The 23639-nt window shown below is 39.4% G+C and overlaps 1 protein-coding gene across 5 annotated transcripts in view; it reads left to right on the top strand.

Annotated features, from left to right (window-relative positions):
- The window catches only part of GSK3B (glycogen synthase kinase 3 beta), a 216375-nt gene extending 197248 nt beyond the window's left edge, over positions 1-19127 (top strand). For 2 of the 5 annotated variants that reach the window (XM_055568297.1, XM_055568296.1), the window contains one exon: positions 15840-19127. In XM_055568297.1, coding sequence (XP_055424272.1) covers positions 15840-15904 — 65 coding nt within the window. In that variant the 3' untranslated portion in view covers positions 15905-19127. Of the gene's footprint in view, positions 1-2367; positions 2421-4566; positions 4617-15839 lie in introns of all 5 variants that reach the window. The other 3 variants (XR_008710389.1, XM_055568299.1, XM_055568298.1) reach the window with 3 other exon arrangements.
- The last annotated feature ends 4512 nt before the right edge of the window (positions 19128-23639 follow it).

The following is a 23639-nucleotide window of genomic DNA, read 5'->3' as shown; positions in this document are numbered from 1 at the left end:
CCTCCGAAGGACAGCTAAAATGAAGTTAGAAATAGGTAGCACAATTGGACTCCCCCCCACAGCATCCAAAATGCATATGTCAGGAGCTGACTCCATTTTTACTTAATCATCTGTTGCATTGAACCTAGTTGGATCAGATTAATGTTTGCTCTAGGGCATTTATGTTCCAGGAAATAAAACCTTGCATTACTAGTTCTTAGGGATTCCCTGGTGGCTCAGACGGTAAAGCATCTACCTGCAATGCGGGAGACCTGGGTTCAATCCCTGGGTTAGAAAGATCCCCTGGAGAAGGAAATGGCAACCCACTCCAGTACTCTTGCCTAGAAAATTCCATGGATGGAGGAGTCTGGTGGGCTACAGTTCATGGGGTCGCAAAGAGTCGGACATGACTGAGCGACTTCACTTTCACTAGTTCTTAACATTCAACAGTGAGGTCAAAATCTACCTCCTGTTGTCTCACAGAGTTGTTTGTTCCTATCCAATCTTAATCTTTTGAATGTTGCTAGTAAAGATTGACAACATTTCATTCTAATCTGTGGCCCATCTATATTCCAGAAAAAGTCTAGGAAAAAAGGTCTCTTTTCTAGTTCTAGTTTCATCAGCACATGCTACCTTGAGAAAGTCATTTGAACTTCATTAGTTTTAGTAATGTCCTGTTCATTTTCTCAATCTATAAAATGAGTGGCAGTGCTCTCCTCAAGTAATACGGTACAAATCAAATATGTACTGAAATGTGCTTTGAAGTTTTTAAATGAAAAAAATAGAATTTTTTTATTTTGCTTTTAACTATGACCTGTATTTAGAAGGAAGACAGAATTGCTTCAGTGAGCTATTAATTAAATCACTGGCCTAGGTTAGATTGTGTTGATTGTTTAAAACATTGAATAGGCCCTAATCCCAAACTAGCACATTTACTTGTTGAGCTAGTTTATAGGAATTGTTTTAGACTATGAATACAATAAGAATTATGATTGGTAAGTTTTGGGTAATTTTAAATGATTTTCTTAATGTGAAATACTAGTTAATGATTACAACTAAGATTTGGGGCAAATTGTCTGCCTGGTAAGGAGCCTAGTATAACCTGATTTTGATGTTGCTTTGATACAAGTTACAGCAGTCATCAAAAAATAATTTTACTGCTGTATATACATCTTTATAGCTGTTGAAATCAGATTTCAACATAAATATGGAAACCAGCATTGGGCTTTGATCCTTAGAGTTTACTTTAAAGTTGAAGTAGATCAGGATATGAGGAATTTTATAGAAATAGTAGACTAAGAGCAGAGCTAAAATTAGTTTAAAGAAATGCATGCCTTGTGTATCTTAATACCAGGAAGGATTTCAGATATTTCACTAAGCTTTCTAGTGGCTAGATAAAAAAGTGGTATCTGTTTAAAATTTCCCATATATTTCATTAGATAAAAAGCACACTGGTAGCTTAGGAGAAGCACAGTATTTCTGACCCTGCTGTTTGAGAAGTAGTTCTCCTAATTTAGGGCTGCAAATTTGGTACTATAAGCTAGTAGTAAAGAATCCACCTGCCAATGCAGGAGACGAAAGAGGTATAAGTTTGATCCCTGGGTCAGGAAGATCCCCTGGAAGAGGAAATGGCAACCCACTCCAGTATTCTTGCCTGGAAATTTCCATGGCTAGAACAGCTTGGTGGGCTATAGTTCACGGGGTCTCAGAGAATTGGACACGACTGAGCATGTGCACACACAAGAGAGAGTAAATTAAACTCTTGTCACCATTTCAGCAATAAATGTAATGGTGACTCCATTTGGAAACTTTCTTAAATGCCCCTCAGTATGAGCTAAAGGCACAACACTGCAATATGGTTAAAGCAAAACAGTTTTCTTTGGGGCCAAAGTTATGGGAGCCGAGTAATGTCACCTAACATATCTTAGGAAATGCTCATCTAGATGAAGGGATTGACTGAATGGCTTTAATGGCCCAGATTTAAGTAAATACATATGTATGTGCATGTATACATATTTTAAATAAGTATTTGGTAGTATAAGTTACATTCTTTAGTAAGATCTTAACATATACATGTTGTTTGCTGTCTCTCTTAGCATCAATTTCTTTATCCATACAATAGGAATAGTAAATACCCACCACATAGAGTTATGAGAAGTAAGATGTAAAGTGTACAACTGCTTAACACTTTGCCTGGTCACATGGTGGTGGGCCTTCAGTGAAAGGAAACTGCTACACCATTTTATTGTTATTGTCAAGTAAGGACAGATTCATGAATGTTAAAAACCAGCCATGTGAAAGACAGGGTTGACATCCATTCTTTTATAACAAAAGAATATATGACTCTCTTCACCTGAATAAATGGACATCCCATCTCCACCCAAGCAGGGAGGAAGTGAATGCCCGCCAACATGACAAAGCATTTCCAGGTCTGCTCCAAGGTATGAAGAAGTAAAATATTAAACTCCAAAGCCTCTGACCTTGAAAATCTGAACCTGGAAGTTTTTCTAATTTAGAATTTTCAAAATTAGAATTTCTAATCACCCACCCTAGCTACAGCACCACAATAATTCACGTTTGGGTGAATGAATTGCAATATGTACCTCTAACTAAATATGAGTAGTTAGTTCTATCCAGTCCTGTCCACATGCAAATATACGTTTAGGCAGTTACCAGCATGGTACATACACTGCAGTCCATGGGGTTGCAAGAGTCAGACTTAGTGAGTAAACAACACGTTATATAATAACAAAAAGGAGAGCCAATATGACCTGAGTGGTCAGCAGTAGGAAAATGATTCAGTACATTATGAAATCTCCATTTTTATGTAACTATAAAAGACAGTTATTATAAAACTTAGATTTGTGGAAGTATCTTAAATTATGTGGAGAAAATTTTAAAATCCTACGTACCATGTTGGTAACTGGACTTAAATGTGTATTTGCATGTGGATAGGACTAGATAGAGGAGAAGGCAATGGCACCCCACTCCAGTACTCTTGCCTGGAAAATCCCATGGATGGAGGAGCCTGGTAGGCTGCAGTCCATGGGGTCGCTAAGAGTCGGACATGACTGAGCGACTTCACTTTCACTTTTCACTTTCATGCATTGGAAAAGGAAATGGCAACCCACTCCAGTGTTCTTGCCTGGAGAGTCCCAGGGACGGGGGAACCTGGTGGGCTGCTGTCTCTGGGGTCGCACAGAGTCGGACACGACTGAAGTGACTTAGCAGGACTAAATAGAAACATACAAATATTAAAACAGTTGTGGTTAATCAGTGGATATGGAGGTTGTTTTTTCCTCAAAAACTTACATTGTTTAAATCATTTTTAAAACACGTCAGTTCCTGGGGGCATTATATCTGACCATGGCTCTGACTGACAGGTGAAACTTCTGAAAAGTGTACACACTGTTCTCAGACCATAAAGTATAATTTCCTTTTTCAATGTTTGTATCTATCTGATTTTTCCCCACACCCCCAACAGATCCTCCCATTCATTCCATTTGGGAGACCATTCATCTGGACCCTGTAGAGTAGTAAATCTTCAGGAATTATAGTTTTACTGATCATATATGAATTACTCTAGAGATCATCTGATCCAGTGCCAGATGAGTTAAGTGTAAGATGTAGTTGGGAATTTCAGCTAAAGCAATTTTCTGTTTCGTATTAGTCCTCTGGGTAAGGTTTCTTCCAGTGCAATGGTTCTGCTATTAAAAGAAATTTGAAAACCACTGGCTTCATTTCACCCTCCTTATTATCTACTGAAAGCTAGTGTCCCATACTTGTATATATTCAGAAACTAGAATATTCAGTAGCACATTCGATCTTTATATCACTTTGTTAGAAATTTATTCCCTTATACGTATCTCTTTCACTCAGTGATCCTACTCTGGGGTTATAGAAAACCAACCCAATTCTTATTTGCAAAAGTCCTTCAGATTTTAATAATGGCTATGGCTAGCATCTTCTCCATACTAATGAGAATTTTAAATCCTAATCCTGAATATGTTCTAAAATATCAGAATGTTAGGTTTTCTATATAGTTATTTGTCATCTGCACATTTTATAAACATAATAATTTTTGGCCTGTCTCTAAGCAACTAATAAAATATATCAAAGAGGACAAGGTAGAGCCTACTAGATTTTTTTTTTTTTTTTGCCTTTACCAAGGTTAGTGATAAAATAAGTTAAATGGGACTAGACAAGGCTTACTAGGAATTAGTCTTCTAATGCTCTGTAAATAAATTACCCTTCTTGTTGTTTGCTTAACTAGAGACCAGCCGTAAAATATTCATTTATATAATGTTATGAAAATTAGTAAAAATACTTTGCTTTTGTCAGGAAAACTTTCAGATTTTTTCCATCAAGAAAGAAACTATGTCAAAGATGGAAATGAAAAAATTTTGTTGAAGACTTAAAGAGAGTTTCTAGTGCTTAAATATTTGTAAATTGAATTTCTGTAATTTGTTTTAGAATGTGCTTTTAAACTATAGATTCTGGGTTTAAAGACATTTAAAATGTATAGATTTCCCTCACCTTCCTTGGGCTGCATTTTGTTTATTAGGATTTTTGTTATATCCTTTCCAGGTTGAAAACCCTTCTAACAGAAAAGGGAATCATGATAAGAGTTGGACAAGGTCTGTCTTCTCTGTCTTTTTACCTGGTCAGGGGGCTTAACTTTTCTTGGTCTTGCTTTGAAAACCTTTTGCTGTTAACCTCATTTAAACTGAATTTGGCTTGTTCTGACAGGTTCACATTTTTATTTTTCTATTCTTCCTGGGATGTGTGCCCTACTTTTTAAATTATGAGCTCATCAAGAAAAACCCTTTTATTTGGGTTCTTTGGTCCTTCTTTTACTTTGCAAAGAGAGTATATGCAGTTGTTTGGTTGGTCAGAATTTTGTTTTTTATAATTTTCTATTTCCTGTCAGGTATTAGCCCCTTTTGAAGATTCTAACTACAAAATCATACTTATTTGTTCCCTGAACTGTTTGAAATGCATTTTGCTAAAGTCATGCTTCAGATTTAGCCAGGGCTAGTGGTCCTTTTTTCTATTACAGTTATTTTTACCACAGAATTCCTGTCATCTTGTCACCTTCTCCATCACCAGCCAGTTTTTTCCTAGCTGGACAGAATTAAACCCAGAATAATTTCTCCCATTGTTTGTCTCCACTGAATTTGACAAATAAAATGTTACATTAAGTCAGTGTATTGAATACTTACTTTTCTAAAGTGACAGTCACCTCCCTTCATCCGCTCCCCAAGTGTCGCTGCCCTGTGGCACTTTTATAGTGTGCACTGGGAAAGCAGCATCCATATCCTGTCTAGTTGGTAGAACCCACAGTGCACGCCCTCAGGTGGCGGTCTTCGTAACTCTTCCTGTCTATTTTCGCTTTATCTTAATCCAAATGTAAGGATTTTTCTCTATTAAAAACATAGTATCTAGTTATGTATGAAAAAAAACATAATATCTAGTTATTTTAGAAAATAAGACTCTCCATATTCTCACTTCCAAAGAAAATCAAAGGTAACACTATATTGTATATTTTAGTCTAGTTATGAGTGGACAGAGACTGGCTTTTTTTTTTAATGGGTTTATGGTATATGGAGGAAGGTGATACATGACTTTATAGTATTCAACTAGTATTCTAAGCCTATACCATAATTTATTTAACTAATTCCTTATTGGACATTTGAGTTGTGCCCCAGTTTTTGGAGGAATTCCTGAGTCAAAAGGTGTAAGGAAGTTTAAAATTTTTAACACATACTGTCAAATTGTTGTCCAAAAAGCTTGTCCCATTTTATACTGGTAATGCACATATTTGTTCATTTCTCCATTACTTCAGCACTAGCTGGCCCAGAGTGGTGGGGGGCAGGGTGAGGGAGGTGGGAGGACAGAGTGTACATGAGCACATCTGTGTTTTTATGCATTACCAACTTAGTAGATGAAGAAGGTGGGGTATCTTTGTTAGGGACAGTTCTATGCCCATTTCCTCCTGTTGGCTCTGTGTTTGAAGTTTTGAAGTATAGACTTCCATCCATGTGTCACTGACACCAATGAGACTGTATCTGAGAGTGTGTCTACCCTCTGTTAGGATTTCAAGTTCACTTACTGAGTTTGCATATAGATACCTAGAGTCATACCATCTTGGTATTTTTTCACCACAGCAGTACTAAGTATCACTTCTAGGAAACTGCTTATTTTAATGTAAAACATGTTGTTTCCTATTAAGTCAGAAATTTTACCTGGGTTTTTCCTCCTTCCTCCAAAAGTATTGTAAAAGCTTCTTGATTGAGTTGGTGAATATCTTATCAGACATTCTTCTGGGTATTCTTCCAGTGTTCCTCAGTTCCTTACTTGAAGTCACCTGTTTATATTCATATGCCATTTCTTATTCTTTGTTCCTTTACTAAGTTTTTTAACTTAAAAGATAGACACATCCTTTGTCTCCATGGCTTTCAGTTTTTTACCTTGGACAACCAAGCCTCTTAATTAAAACGTGTTCTGTCTCTGCACACACAGCAGTTAAGATCTCTCTGCTGCCAGCCGACCAAGTATAAACAGTACCGTTGATAAGCCCTTCAGGTTCGCTGCTGAATTGATTGCCTCATTGGTTCCTGAATTTCGGTTCTGTTTTTTAAATGACTGAGTCCACCATGGTATCTCATGCCACACCTTTTCCTTTTGACAAGAGAGTTGCTGATATTTTGCTGAGAAGCGGTCCCTCATTATGATACACAAAAAATTATCAAAATCATGGTAGACGTTATAAAGAGAAAAAAACAAAAATTGAATCCTTTTCCTTACTGCTGATACTTTGATTTCATTAGTGTACAGTATGCTTTTGAACTGTGGTGTTGGAGAAGACTCTTGAGAGTCCCTTGGACTGCAAGGAGATCCAACCAGTCCATTCTGAAGGAGATCAGTCCTGGGTGTTCTTTGGAAGGAATGACGCTAAAGCTGAAACTCCAGTACTTTGGCCACCTCATGTGAAGAGTTGACTCATTGGAAAAGACTCTGATGCTGGGAGGGATTGGGGGCAGGAGGAAAAGGGGACGACAGAGGATGAGATGGCTGGATGGCATCACTGACTCGATGGACGTGAGTCTGAGTGAACTCCGGGAGTTGGTGATGGACAGGGAGGCCTGGCGTGCTGCGATTCATGGAGTCGCAAAGAGTCGCACATGACTGGGTGACTGAACTGAACTGAGTATGATTTTAGTTTAAATGTAACATTGGGATATACCTTTCTTTGTGAGTAACAGTGTTGCTTGTTCATGTGTCAGTTAATAACACCAATGTGAGACCTAAGTAGAGGCATTTCCACTTGGAACAGGCTTGAATGGAAACATCTCACATTAGGACCTTATCAGTTCAGTCACTCAGTCGCCCAGTTGTATCCGATTCTTTGCAACCCCATGAATTGCAGCACGCCAGGCTTCCCTGTCCATCACCAGCTCCCGGAGTTCACTCAGACTCACATCCATCGAGTCGGTGATGCCATCCAGCCATCTCATCCTGTGTTGTCCCCTTCTCCTCCTGCCCCCAATCTCTCCCAGCATCAGGGTCTTTTCCAATGAGTCAACTCTTCACATGAGGTGGCCAAAGTACTGGAGTTTCAGCTTTAGCATCATACCTTCCAAAGAACACCCAGGACTGATCTCCTTCAGAATGGACTGGTTGGATCTCCTTGCAGTCCAAGGGACTCTCAAGAGTCTTCTCCAACACCACAGTTCAAAAGCATCAATTCTTCGGCCCTCAGCTTTCTTCACAGTCCAACTCTCACATCCATACATGACTACTGGAAAAACTATAGCCTCGATTAGACAGACCTTTGTTGACAAAGTAATGTCTCTGCTTTTGAATATGCTATCTAGGTTGGTCATAACTTTCCTTCCAAGGAGTAAGCGTCTTTTAACTTCATGACTGCAGTCACCATCTGCAGTGATTTTGGAGCCCAAAAAAATAAAATCTGACACTGTTTCCGCTGTTTCCCCATCTGTTTGCCATGAAGTGATGGGACCAGATGCCATGATCTTAGTTTTCTGAATGTTGAGCTTTAAGCCAACTTTTTCACTCTCCTCTTTCACTTTCATCAAGAGGCTTAGGACCTTAGGGTGTAAACAATACACACAACATAGCCCAAGGCTCCAAAACTTTATCTTTTAGAGGAGTTGAGGAGTTGAGCTGTCATGAGACAGTTCTAAATTATGAAACTAGGATGGCTCATGAATAGAAATGCACAAAATAGACTTAGGAGAGCATAATAAAGAAACTAAGTAAAGTATACTTAAAATTTCCCAAGTATATTTTACACATAAAGCACAAAAAAGGATTTGATATATCTGAGATATGCTCTTTCACTGATACGCCAATAATGATTTTATAGCTTTTGAGAACCTGAAAACATGTTTAGAGTAAATAAGGAACTATGTTTTATTTTTATTTAATTTCAGTTAAATTTAAATAACCAAATGTAGCTCACAGTCATCCTATTTGAGAGTACAGATAGAACATTTCCATTATTGCTGTTGGGCCAGACAGTGAACACTTATATCAGTTAGGTTTAACTTTTATAGACCTATAGTTCTGGAATACTGAACCTTTGGAACCCCGGCTCCCTTGTTTATTCTCTGTCCTTTTCCACCTGACCTGTTCCCTTATTTTCTGCTTTTCTATTTACACCTTTTGGCCCCAGTGTATAAATGTGGGACCTTCCCTTCACTCTCCTTCCCCTCCCCATTTTACGCATTTGATCAGACACATTTGGAGGGAAAATGGACAGGACTTGGTGATGCATTAAGAGTAAAGGATCACAGTGAGAACTTTTGGTTTGCCACCTAAGCAACCAGATGGTGCAGTTTCCTCAGTATTGAGACAGCTGCCCATCAAATCAACTTGTCACTTTTACCTCTAAGATCATACAGAATAAAATGGGTCTCAATACATGTACAGACTCCCTTTGCCATACCCAGTACCAGAGCCATAGAACCGTAAGACTCTTCTCAGGATTAGGGGGAAAACAAATGAACAACTGGTGCAATCTTCCGTGTCTTAAACAGCTTATTAGGAGCATACTGAATTTTGTAGAGGGACTTGCTCAGTAGTGCTCTCATTGGCTTGTGAAAATGTATGCATTAGTTATCTACTGCCGTGTATGAAGATACCCCCAAATTTAGCAGCTTAACAGTAAACATTTATTATCTCACACAGCTTTTGTGCAGCCTAGCTGTGAAATTCTGGGTGAGTGTTTCTCATGAGGTTGTAGCCAAAATGTCGACCAGGACTGCAGGCATCTGAAGGATTGTTGCCTGGGGTTGGAAGCTTTACTTCCAGGATCGCTCATTCCTGTGGGGAGTGAATCTGTGCTGGCATTTGCAGAAGGCCCAGCCCGTCATTGTGTGAACCTCTCTGTAGCACTATACAAGTGTCTCATGTTGTGGCAGCTGGCTTCCCCTAGACCAAATGATCCAAGGAGGAGAAGGTGGAGGCCACAGTGTCTTTTATGTCCAGACTTTTGGAAATCACACACCATTATTTCTGTGATATCCTGTGTGTTACATAGGCCGGCTCTGTTTATTAGAGGAAGGGATTACATGAGGGTATAGACATCAAGAGGTGCATGCCTCATTGAGGCCATCTTGGAGGGTGGCTACCACAGTGTAAAAAGAATGATCTTACCCCTTCTTCCCCCAAAGCTGACTGTTCTCCCCTCTCTCCCTCAAATCCATCCTTGGTTTGTTGGTTTATGGTGTATCAGAGGGCTGGTCATGAACATTGGTTTCTAGGAATGTTGGAAATCAGTAAATAATCTTCCCTGGAGGCTCAGACAGTAAAGTGTCTGCCTACAATGTGGGAGATCCGGGTTTGATCCCTGGGTCGGGATGATTCCCTGGAGAAGGAAATGGCAACACACTGCAGTACTCTTGCCTGGAAAAATCCCATGGACAGAGGAGTCTAGTAGGCAACAGTCCATGGGGTTGCAAAGAGTCAGACACAGCTGAGTGACTTCACTTCTAGTTGTTTACAAAACACCTTTATCTCTGTGTATCCTATTCAAACTATTTGAAAATTAGATAATAAAATAACCATACTGGTAATTTTTATTATTATAAATTCACTTATCTGTTTTAATGTAATAGCCCTTTGGTTAATAGAAGTAGACTCTGTAAATCACATTGGATTATGTAGGGGTTAGGTCTGAATAAAAGCCCTCTCTTCTCCCTTTGATAGGAAATCTTTTCTGCTTGTCTCCTACAGCCCTTAAAGGTAATTATTCTGTTCCTCTGTTCCCTCTGTTCCCCACTCTCCCAGTTTTTACCTCTGTAACCTTGGGCAAATTATCTCATTTCTTTGTGCATTCATTTTTCCTGTTTTCAAAGTGAGTGCAATAATTGTGCCTATTTCTTACAGTGTGGGCTGAGTGACATGTTTGCAACTACTTGGTATGATATCTGGCACATTGGTAAGCACCCAGATGTCAGCAGCTGCTACCACTGATGCTGTGGTGATGGTGGTGGTTATTGCAGTCACATAAATTACACATTTGTGTATTTCTAGATGTTTCTTTTATCTTTCCATTTATTGGACAATTACTAAGCACTTCTTAGGCCTTATTACATAGATGGTGGTATATCACTATTTTACATATGGGGAAATTGTGGGTAGAGAGGTTAAATAACTTGTTCCATAATCACACAGCTATTAAGTTGTCCAGTGGAGTTCATACTCAATAAATATTTTATGGAAAAAACATTTGTGAAATTGGATTTGACTTAAGGAAGATAAACGATCTTAGCCTTTTTTTAAATCATAATGCCAGATTGCATCACTTTTATCAGTACATATGTAAAGGGAAGGGAATGAAGAATCAAGATGAGCTTTGTTGCTTTTAAAGAGGAGTTGTTTAGACATAGAGAACAGACTTGCGGTTGCCTTGGTGGAAGAGGGGAGGGGAGGAAAGGACTGGGAGTTTGGGATTAGCACATGTAAATTCTTTCATAGGACAGATAAACAAGAGGGTCCTCCTGCACAGCACAGGAAACTATATTCAGTATCCTGTGATTAAACATAGTGGAAAAGAATATTTTAAAAAAAGAATATTAAAAAATAGTTACTATTTAAATGTTTGAGAAGAAAAGTTCTAGAAATTTCAATAAACATGTAAGTCTGGTGACCGTTTATCAGAATTTTAAATTAATGAACATTTAAATTATAGAGGGTCCATGTTAATTCAGATTCAACTCTGTAAACAAATATACAGAATTGACAGTGGGATCAAAATAAGCATATACCAAGAAGAACTTTAAAAACATAGCTTTGCTAATTCAATAAACCAGCTACTGTTGAGTTTATAGAAGTTCACATCTTTTTGTTTGTTTTGCTTTTCTCCTCCCTGTGTTTGTTTTATATCCCTCTGAAAAATAGAGAACTCTATTCTTTTTCTCAGCAAAGACTTTATAACCTGGTTTTAAGTTGAGCTCATTGCACTGGGCAAAGGTTTTGGGGTTATTTTTTGGTTTTGTTCTTGATGAATGAATTCAGTGCTGTGACTTTAGATATCAGGAATAATTTAGTCAAAGTAATTAGCTGTTAAAATTTTACTCATCAAGTGATTTGGAAATGATTCAAAGAAAAATAAGAGATCATTAAATTACAAACCTGAGGAATATGAATGTCTTTTAAAATTTTATCATTCAGAAGGTGATTTTGTTTCTGATTATATGTCCACTGAAAAGGCTTGTGCTTTTTATTATAATCATATCAGCAGGTCTTTGGATTTATCCAAGGAAAAGGAGACTAATTTTGGGAATGTCATAAAGTCATAGGTAATAGCCAATGCAAGGTCATTGGCAGATTAGTAGCTAAATAGGATATTGCCAAAGAGTAATAATGGGCTGGCTGTAAATGTGGATGAGTCCTGGTGAGTGTTGGCCAGTAGTTAATGACCAGCATGGCCAGGGGTGTGACGATGCTGATGTGTGTGCTGATAAATTCCTGATGACTGGTGGATCTCGAAGACCTGAGGAAGACCATAATATGACACTTTCACCTGTCATCCTCACATGTTAAAAAAGAGAGAGAAGGTCTATTTGATGATAATTATGCATAGGTTCTGAGTGTCATCCAGAGCATGAGAGATGCTGCAATGGCAGGGTTTGTGAGGAGCATTATATTCTGACATATGTTTGTGCCTTCCAGGCTTTCTCAGGAGTTTTTAACGCAGCCTGTGCCTAAATTATGAAAATGAACATTTTTCCTGCAGAAGCCTTATAGGAACCTATGGCCTGAATTGGAATTGATGTTAGGTTATCGAGACACAGAATTTGAATGATCATTGAGAATAAAACTCCTGATAAACAGGGCATGTACAAGAAAAAATAGGAGTTATGAATGAAGTATTAGGTACAGTTACTAACTGGTTAATGTGAAAGACTGTTTACCCGCCTTTGGAACATAGGTTCTGTGTTAAATATCATATATCCTCTCTTGCCACCTGTCCTTGATCCATACAGATAAATTAATGTGATGCCATGCCATGGGCAATGTGGACCTAATGGATGGACCCTCATGTCATAATGCCTGCACTTAACTTGCATGAAAATAGGATTAGAAGCTGTTTTGAAGGAAATAAAACAAATGAACACAACCATTCATATTAAGAGACAGAAACATTTCTTCCCCAAAGGTTGAGTTAAGTATAAGGGCAGATTGTTTAAAGGAATAATCAGATATTTCGGAAGGAAGTATAGTTTTTAAAGAGTAGCCATCAAAATGATAAGCTAAGTATCTAATCCTTAAGAGTTCCGGTATTTTGGTCACCTGATGGGAACAGCTGGCTTACTGAAAAAGTTGCTATTGCTGGGAAAGATTAAGGGCAGGAGAAGAGAGTGTCAAAGGATGAGATGGCTAGATGGTATCACCGATGCAGTGGACGTGAACTTGGGCAGACTTTAGGAGATGGTGAGGGACAGGGAGGCCTGGTGTGCTGCAGTCCATGGGGTCACAGAGTCAGACACAACTGAGCGACTGAACAACAACAGGAGTTCCTTAAGCTAGAATTGCTGTGTGTCCTTGGGGTCAGTTTCCTGTTAAAAAATTCAAAGTAGAAAGATTCAAGGACCAAGTGTTGCATTCGGCCATAAAATTTACTCATAGAATACAGGAGAGCTACAGTCTCCAGAGGGAGATAGAACTTCTGAGTCTGTTTTGTTGGTGTCACCAGCCTGGATGGCCAAGAGTGGTGGACTTCTAGGATGGTGGCTCTTGGAAGTTGCCCATCTCAGTCAGGCCACCTTTCTTCTTGATCAGGGCTTAGTGTGAAGTTTTTGAGAGGAAATTTGCCTAGCCATATATCCCAGTCATGTGTGTAAGACAGATGCAACTTGACTAGCCACTGAAACAGCAGTATGTTGCCTACCCAAGATGGAGAGCCAATCTGCTGCTGCTAAGTCACTTCAGTCGTGTTTGACTCTTTGTGACCCCATAGACGGCAGCCCACCAGGCTCCCCCGTCCCTGTGATTCTCCAGGCAAGAACACTGGAGTGGGCTGCCATTTCCTTCTCCAGTGCATGAAAGTGAAAAGCGAAAGTGAAGTCACTCAGTCGTGTCCGACTCTTAGCAACCCCATGGACTGCAGCCCACTAGGCTCCTCCATCCATGGGATTTTCCAGGCAAGAGTACTGGAGTGAGGTGCCATTGCCTTCTCCAGGAGAGCCAATCTGGGCACAGTTAAATACCTTTTTAAATGTTACTGGAGGCTATGAAATAATTGGAGAAGGAAATGGCAACCCACCAATCTGGACACAGTTAAATACCTTTTTAAATGTTATTGGAGGCTATGAAATAATAGTGGACCTTAAAAAGTATGTGTGTTGGGGGGTGGGGATGGATTAAAGTAAGTAGTAAAGATATATGTATTTCCAGAATATTAGGCAAAGTAAGCTCAAATGCTCTGACGTTTCACTCTGAGATGCTTTATTGAATTAAATAAGGGAATTGGTCCTTCAGTGGCTCTTTCTTTGCTGGTTATGTCTTCCATTTCTGTGAATAATGGAGAAGGACTATACTTAGAAAGCAAGCAGTTGAGTTTGATTTACGCTTAGTGCTTCTGCCTATCAACACTGACCCATATTGCTTTCATTGCCTCCACTCATTCACCCACTTAAGCAGATGGCATATTATAACACCATTCAGAATTTCTAGCAAGTTTTCCAAGCTGTGCACTGTTCATTTATTTTCAGGTAAGCTGGATTCCAATTGAATATTCATCCTATGCTAATCCCAGCTATGGCAAGAGCTTTGATAGAAATGTTCTCTGGCATAAGTCTGTAGCTTATGCAGAGGCACCATCTTCCCTGCACTGAGACCCATCCAAGGCACATACTTAGATCTATGCAGGAAGAAATTCATATTTCATAGCATTGTTGTTGTTGTTCAGTCACTCAGTCGTGTCCGACTCTGCAACCTCATGACAGCAGCATGCCAAGCTTCCCTGTCCTTCACCGTCTCCTGGAGCTATGTCCATCAAGTCAGTGATGGCATCCAACCATCTTCTCTGTCGTCCCCTTCTCCTATTGGCCTTCAGTCGCTCCCAGCACAGCGTCTTTTCAAATGAGTCAACACTTCGCTTCAGGTGGCCAAAGTATTGGAGCTTCAGCTTTAGCATCTATCCTTCCAATGAATGTTCAGGACTGATTCCTTTAGGATGGACTGGTTTGATCTCCTTGCAGTCCAAGAGACTCTCAAGAGTCTTCTCCAACACCACAGTTCAAAAGCATCAATTCTTCAATGCTCAGCCTTCTATATTTCAACTCTCACATCCATACATGACTATTGGAAAAACTATAACCCATAACTTTGACTGGACGTAACTTTGTTGGCAAAGTAACATCTCTGCTTTTTAATATGCTGTCGAGGTTTATCATTTTCTTCCAAGGAGCAAATGTCTTTTAATTTCACGGCTGCAGTCACCGTCCACAGTGATTTTGGAGCCCAAGAAAAGAAAGTCTGTCACTGTTTGCATTGTTTCCCCATCTGTTTGCCATGGAGTGATGGGACTGTATACCATGATCTTAATTTTTTTGAATGTTGAGTTTTAAGCCAGCTTTTTCACTCTCCTCTTCATCAAGAGGTTCTTTAGTTCCTCTTCACTTTCTGCCATAAGGGTGGTGTTATTTGCATATCTGAGGTTATTGATATTTCTCCCAGCAGTCTTGATTCCAGCTTGTGCTTCATCCAGCCCTGCATTTCGTGTGATGTACTCTGCATATAAGTTAAATAAGCAGGGTGACAATATACAGCCTTGATTTACTCCTTTCCCAATTTGGAACCAGTCCGTTGTTCCATGTCTGGTTCTAACTGTTGCTTCTTGACCTGCATACAGGTTTCTCAGGAGGCAGGTAAGGTGGTCTGGTATTCCTGTCTCTTTAAGTATTTTCCACAAGAGACTGAGCCAGACCTGTCTGAGTGTCTGAGCGCCTCTTGTGGAGGCACGGGTCAGCAGTGGCCTGCCACAGAGAGAGGGACTCTGGCTACAGCAGACCTGGGAGGCACAGCATGCGGCATAAATCCTCTTGGAGGAGGTCACCATTAGCCCCACCATAGACTCCCTAGCAGACAACCCACAAACTGGAGAACAATTCTACCAAAGAAGTTCTTGCACTGCTGCAAAAGTTCTAGGGCCCACAACAGATTTCCCAACCTGAGGATCCAGCAGAGGGACTGAAATATCATAGTATTGGCCATATTTAAAACAACAGTCCAGATACAGCTCTCAGTCTGCAGTTGAGGCCACGTTCTTTTCTCTCTGGGGTATTACAGGATTGTTCATGCTCTCTCTTGGGGCTTTCAATTTGCAGATGCTAATGCTGGAGACCGTGGACAGACCAATAATGCCGCTTCTGCATCAGCTTCCGACTCCTGAACAGTCCCGAGCAGCCAGCTGCACAGGAACAACCACCAGTTTACTTGAGTGTCACTCAGCAACACTGGTCACGATTGGAAAGAAAATTAAAAAGAGAAAAAAAAAACCTATTCATTTTAGTGTTCAATTTTTTTTTATTATTATTGTTGTTCTTATTTAACCTTGTAAAATATCTATAAATACAAACCAGTTTCATTGTATTCTCACTTGAGGGAGATCCAGGGGGTGGGAGGGGTTGTGGGGAGGGGGAAAGCGGAGCACTAGAACACACAATCTCTCTCCCACGACAATCTTTTTTTATCAAAAGTCTGCTGTTGTATACTTTAAAAACAGGACTCCTGCCTCATGCCCCTTCCACAAAAGAAGAAGACTTTGTTCTGTGCTGAAGTTTTTTTGAACTCTGTTTTCTTTTAAAGTCAAGTGTAAGACTTGGGTATAGTGCACAGCTTGAAATTGGTTGGGAGCTTAGCAGGTGTAACTCAATGGGGACTTAAATGTCACTTGTAAAATTAATCCATATCCTCGGGTACTTGAAGACTTGCCTTTGGCATGTCAATGGCAGGTGTGGCAGACAAAGGAAATGTGTGTCATTTGTAACCCGGGAGGTCAATAAAGTTTGAATTATAAGGGGAAAATTCTTAATTGATGTCAAGGTTTTATTTTACTCTTAATCAGTGCTAGTGGTGAAGAAACTTCTGTAGGTAAACTTCTGAAGCTGTCAGGGGAGAAGCGTGTGTGCTCTTTGTGTGGGTCTTTGTTTGCCTGACCAAAGGTTGTCTATAAAACTTAGTACAGTTTTAATCTAGTAACCTAGGAGAAGACTGAGAAGGGTGTTGAGCTGGCCACTCTGGCTGCAGAGGTCAAAAGCTGATGAACCTGGAGGAGAAGGATGGGCCGGGCAGATCTCACCACTGTGAATTAATTTGTCCAGATTTTTTTTTCTAAAGTTGCTTCCCTTGGAAAGATACACTTGAGAGGACATCATAGTTAAATAATGTGAATTGTAACAGTCTACTGGTTTATTTTTCGTATTTTTTAATTGCAAATTGAGCTTGCAGAAATTGCCACATTCTGCATATAGTTTTAATTTTAACTCCAAATCCAGAATCTGTATTTAATTTCAGCTTTTTTAACCTCAAGCTTTTTAAATTTTATTTATTGATGCATGTGAGATAGGCCATGATGATTTTAGATGGTAGGAATATTAAAAACTACACATCAAAATGATATAAACAGTCACTTGTACCTGCTGACTTTATAGGAAAACTGATTATATAAATGTGTGTATATGTGTTATATACATAGATTCAGTACTGCCTTTTGTTTGGGGTTTTTTTGTTTTGTTTTGTTCTGTCTTTCTGTTTTTGTCCACAATATCAGAATTGACTAGTTGAAGCATGAGGATGTTTCCCCCTACACCTAGTTAAGAGTTTTTGTTTTCTTCATATAATCAGTGAACAATGTAAGACTCAGTCTCTGTTTTTGAAGAAAAAGCAATATTCCTTGGAAAGCAAGGAGAATTGAAGGATTACGTTGGCAGTAAGGGAATAGATTTTCACAGCTGGTTTGTTTTATATTTTTAAGGTTGACATCTATGTGGGCCTTATATACTCTAAAATGAACCTTAGACACCTTGGTGCTTATGGGCCATTACTTGACCTATGAATCTTTAAGGCACAATCAGTTGTACTTTACATTTAAAGATCACTTGAGTGATGGCCGCCTTTCCCGCCTACCTTCCTTCCTTCCCCACACACCTTTCCAAGGTTAGCTGATAACTGTAGGGCTGCAGAGCTGAGCCTCAGACTGTGTGTAACCTTTAACCCTCCTTGTCACCTTCAGTCATGTTAGGAGCTTCGCCCTCCAGGTGATTCGGAAGTGGAGTCTCTTGGCAGCCCTCACGCAGGTCCCAGCACCCTGTCCTGCTTCTTAACCAAGTGTGTGTGACTCTCCAAGAGAGTCGTACTGCCTGCTGACGTGAACCAGTACCCAGAGAGGCACCTGTGAGCCATCCTAGTTTTCACTCACTGTCTAGCTAAGCTCTTAAGCCACAGAAGGGTTTCTCCAACCTCTGGTTATATCAGAGTTCATGAGAAAGGAAACACACTCACTCAAACCAAATCAAACAAATTGCATTTTACTTTTCATAATGAGCTTCTGAGAGCAAATTAAGATTTGAAAAAAGTCTGAATCAAAGTATTTGACTGCATTAATTCTTAAAGGGAATGGCTTTGATAGACCATTTCAGAAAGGGTTTATAAAGAATCTGGATGGCAGGTCTGTAACAGAGAAGTGGACCTACTTTGAGACCAAACTACCCAGCCAAACATGTGGACACAGACAGTACTCTGAACTTGATATGCTTGCTGGAGAATGTAAAAATCTGCTTCTTTTAGGAAACACTTTCCCCCGTAAATGGGGTAAGAGAAGAGAGAAAAGTCAAGTTTTTCTCTAATTTTAATTGTGTGTGTGTGAGGGCTGAGGTTCGTGATATTTCTTTCTCAAGGATCATGGTGGGATCACAGAACTCTTTTATACAAGTGGGATCCAGGTCTCTGAATAATGTTTTTTGTAAATAATAATAATAAAAGCTCCTCACCAAATTCAAGCTTGTACATTATATTTTCTTTCAATGTTTTTAAATTTAAGTTCTATTGTTTTGTATGTAAATATGTGGACCCAGGAACTGTTATTAATGAGCAAAAAGTACTGTTCAGGGCAGTGATTCTGTTTAATAATCAGACAAATTGTAGACGAGCTTTTTAAAGCCATATAGTTTTAACTCTGTACAGTAGGTACCGGCCTGTATTATTGTAACAATAACTCTAGCAATGTATAGTGTATCTATATAGTTTGGAGTGCCTTCGCTTCCATGTGTTTGTTTTTTTGTTTCCGTTTTTCATTTTGCAGATATTAATTGGTCTCAATATCCATGTCTCCCTGTCCCACCCCCTTCCCTTTGAAATAGTGGCTCACTCATAACAGTGTCTTTGCCCCTTCCACAGTTAACCATGCTCAGGAGTGGAAAGAGGAAACCATAATCATTTTCGTAATCTCATTTCATTCAAGCCCTACCTTTGTTTTGGTTCTGAACATCTGTTTCCTCCTCAGTAGCAGTGACCAGTTCCATTTCATCCAGGGACTTAGTGTAGTGCCAGGGAGCCTTCGAGCCGGAGAATATGGAATAGAGTAGATTTTGCTCGTCTCTTCCCCCAAACCCTAACCATGGGTCTTAACAAACAGCAGATTCCGGGAGCCTTCTGCCCTCTCTGTCTCTCTCCATTTCATCTACTTCCCTCCCAAATGAGAGAAAAAAGAGAGAGAGAGAATTGGTTTTTGTAAATCAATGTTTCTTAATACTTGTATCGGTTTTGATACACGAGTGGTCTAAAATGCTGTGGTGCAATTGCTAGCGGCAGCTGCCCGATTGCCGCCCGCACAGTGGGGACTGTTGTTTTCACAAGGGAATTTCCTCCCTCCTGTCACCTCTACCCCTGTTCAATGAAATGTCATTTTAATTTATCTTTTAAAAAAATCTGTTTCTTACTGTGTGCCCATCATGAAGGCCTTTTTCGAAAGAAAAAAAAATCAAAATTACTTGTTTTGCCTCCAAGTACTCCATATAAGATGTCTCAAGTAGAAAAAGGAAAAAAAAAAAAAAAAAACTTTACCAAACCAAAGCTTGCTATTTTTGAAATATCATGTGTTCATTCCAGCAAGGCAGAAGACTGCACCTTCTTTCCAGCAACGTGTTGTGTCCTTTTTTTCAAGTCCTCTTAATTTTTAGACACATATTTTTTATTTGTGTTTTAACAAAGCCTGCCTAACCAGTCATCTTGTCTGCACCAATGCAAAGGTTTCTAAGAGGACTATTGTATTCTCTATCCCTGTGGATATAAAGACACTGGCATTTCATTTCTTTTTCCCTTTCCTTTTTAAGGGATTTAACTTTGGAATCTTCCAAAGGAAGTTTGGCCAATGCCAGATCCCCAGGAGCTTGGGGGTTTTTGTTTTAAACCAAAATTGTATCTGATTTGTCATTCATGTTAGTTGATCATCTAATCACAGAGTCGAACACTTTCTCTCTTATATCCCTTATATAGAAAAATAAACTAAGTATGCTTTACAGTAAAATCTGTCTTTTCCGGTAGAAACCTGAGCCACTGAAAATAAGACAACTAGAAGCAGAGTAGAGCCCCAGACTAAGGTCTGTGTTTGAGAGGCTTCGGAAGTAATCTCTGGGGTTTGGATTATTTTCACAAGGGTTATGACGTTTTATTCAAGTTTGTTGCTCCATTTGCACCTCTGCAATAAAAGCAAAATGACAACCAGTACATAAGGGGTTAACTTGACAAAGTAGACTTCCTTGTGTTGATTTTTAAGTTTTTTTTTTTTCTTACTATATCTGTCTACAGGCAGATACAGATAGATGTATGAAAATGTGCTTGCCTGTAAAATTTGCATTCATAAATGTGTTGCCGATGGATCACTTGGGCCTGTACACATACCAATTAGCGTGACCACTTCCATCTTAAAATCAAATCTAAAAAACAAAATTTATTATTATATATATATATATATATATAAAGGACTGTGGGTTGTATACAAACTATTGCAAACACTTGTGCAAATCTGTCTTGATATAAAGGAAAAGCAAAATCTGTATAACATTATTACTACTTGAATGCCTCTGTGACTGATTTTTTTTTTCATTTTAAATATAAACTTTTTTGTGAAAAGTATGCTCAATGTTTTTTTTCCCCTTTCCCCATTCCCTTGTAAATACATTTCGTTCTATGTGACTTGGTTTGGAAATAGTTAACTGGTACTGTAATTTGCATTAAATAAAAAGTAGGTTAGCCTGGAAATGAAATTAAAATTCACAAGTGTGTGGTCTTTATTTCAGTACCCAACCTTATTTCCTTCACCCTATCTATTTGGCCAATGCATTATGTAGTCACATCACCACTTCATTCCTCCAATTAGAGAAACACGAAGCTGTTAACAAAAGTCAAGATAGGAACACTAGTTCTCGTTCTCTTAAATGATCTTATTCCATTGTATAGCCCCAAGAGGTGCAGCTTCCATCTTGGAAACCTTTGGAGTTGATGTCGAGGAAGCTATGCAAACATTGCTTTGAATAGAAAGAATACAAGCCTGAAAGGGACAAGTTTTTAAAAATGTGTATAAGCTGCTGTCTTTGATTCCTGTGTTCATGGTCTGGTGTAGCTGTTATTTTTTTTTTTAACTTTCATCCCATTAGTAATGGTCTTTGGGAGTATCTGTGAATTATATGAACACCACAAATAGTGGGGCTGTACCTCCCAGGTAAACCAACACATGTTGTGTTTGAGTCTGCTCATTTCCAATACTGGATGATGTATGTAAACATGTTATGTCTCTTAGTGCAAAAAGAAACATTTTTTTAGGGCTGGCTCACTCCGTCAGGCCTAATCTAAAGGCTAGATATAAAGTCATGTGACTGCTGCTTCAATAAAAACAAATTTATATTGGATAAAGTCTGGTCCTCTATTTATTGTTGTGGTGGTCGGCTTGGCTAATATTTATAAAATAAACACTTCTACCAGTTGCAGGGGTTTGGGGGGGAAGGGTGGGGGTCACACAAATATGCAAGATGTCACTTGTGTAATGGGTTAAGGACTTTGAGGTAGTGATGAACCCGTCCTTTGAGATCGTATCTCAGGTGAGCAGTGACCCTGGGTGCCCATTGAGAAGGGCAGTTATGAAAGGGAGCACTCAGGTTGCAACTCCCCTTTGTGGAGAAGTCTGAAATGAGCAAAAGCAATGGGGTGTTCACCCCTCTCTCAGGTGCAGGACTATTTCACCCACACTAGCACCTTCAGGTTTAGGAGGGTTGTGGTTATGTTAAGGGGAAGACTGAAGCTGTCACGGAAAACGGTATGATGAAGCCCACGAGTTGTCACAGGCTGTGAAGGAATGGTCCATTAAGTGTATGTTTCTCTTTACATCCTCTTTTCAGAAAAGAGAGGACACAGTGGGCCTTCCCACAAGTTGTTGATACCCAGGTTTTAACTGGATCCTTAAAGTCCAGACCAGGTAGAGATTGGTGGCGGAGTGGCTCTGACTTAATGGAGCCAGAAGGTAAGCAGTAACTTACTTGGGCTTCTCTCCTGAGCTTTGGAGACTGACTCCATCCTCACCTGACTGAGGCAAGACCTAGAAAAAGAATGGGGGTCTCAGGGATGCCTAGAAACTGATGCTAAGTTCTACTGCTCAAGAGCTCAGTGAAGGGAGTAACAGGGAAATTCAAACATTCGAGAGTAGGCAAGTTGACTTTGGCTCTTGGCCCTATAAATTGGACATCCACAGAGCTGCTGAAAGGAAGACTCCTGTGTGAGCTCTTTGGTGCACCTAACCTTGAACCTTAACTGCACTTGGACTACACTTAGTTTTTATAATATGTGTAATCCATACGTACATATCAATTCAATGTTTGTGAAACTGCTGGGGTGTTTTTAAAATCAGTACTGGGAGATGGATGTTTCTACATCCCACCTTAATCACCCTGCTCTACCTTACTGTAGTCCACACTTAACAACCATTTCAGACTCGAGTGAATAGCACACTCAAAATTATTTCAGTGGGAAAGAAGAGATGTATATGGTACAGGAATATGTTTATATTTCTAAATGAGTATAATTAGACACAATTACTGGGGGCAAAATCTGCAATGTGTTTGGAAAGAACTCCTTTTCCCCCAGATTGTTTTCTAAAAAGTAATGTGTTCTACGTCCCCTTGATGCAGAAGAGGCTGGGGAATCTGGAGGGGTGACAGAGAATATGTTTGTTTGCTTTAATGTATAGTCTCAATGACTTAAGTTCTCCAAGTGTGACCTTCTTGAAAAATGGTAAAAGTGAATATCTGTTCCTTAAAATTCAGTTAACTTGTAGCTTCATTTGCATAAAAATATTAGTCATTTAAAATTACTACATTTGAATGATATGTAAAGTTTTTATATGGAATAATTATTTTTATGAACAAGCCAAGTTAAATAATGCATTTTTTATGTTCTCACACCAAAAGTCTTCAGATGTGTAAGGGTGATAGCAAAATATGTATTATAAAAATAGAAATATGTACAAATCTATTTCTCTTTCACCATCCCCACATTTCTTTTTCTCCTAGAAAGGAAGGCCAAAAAAGTTTAAATCTCTAACCAAAAGTTAATTATTTAAGTCCTCTTGCCTTGATTTGACATTAACCATAGGATCATGTGTGATAAGCCTGGTTCTTAGGTATGGGATGCCTGTAATTTGCGAAAAATGCAGAAACATTTTTATCCAAAATGGTTATAAAGGAAAGGCTGTCATACTGTTATAGCTTTGAAAACAGATGTGTAAACAGGAACGCATTTATTAACTGCTGTCCATATAGCCCCACCACGGAGTCCTCCGTGTTCCAGTCTCAGGAGGAACCAGCCCCAGTTCGGTTGTGAAGCTGACCTGCATCAAGTCACATACCCCCATGAAGGTCGGGATCCATGTCTGAGTCAGCATGCACTCCCCAAAGCAGGTAGCGTATTGTCAGTGTGTAATGATGTGTTTCCATGAATGGAGACAGAATAAGGGAAGAATACACAGAAGAGGTTATGACAAGCTTGTGACCCTCGGTGCAGGCCTTCTGGCCTCTCTCTAAAGGGCTCCCTCAACTCGAATGCACCTGCATTAGTGCACACGGGCCTGGAACTCACAG

The sequence above is a fragment of the Bubalus kerabau genome, chromosome 2 (assembly GCF_029407905.1).
Source record: "Bubalus kerabau isolate K-KA32 ecotype Philippines breed swamp buffalo chromosome 2, PCC_UOA_SB_1v2, whole genome shotgun sequence".
Classification (NCBI taxonomy): domain Eukaryota; kingdom Metazoa; phylum Chordata; class Mammalia; order Artiodactyla; family Bovidae; genus Bubalus; species Bubalus kerabau.
This window is presented reverse-complemented; position numbering and strand designations above follow the sequence as displayed.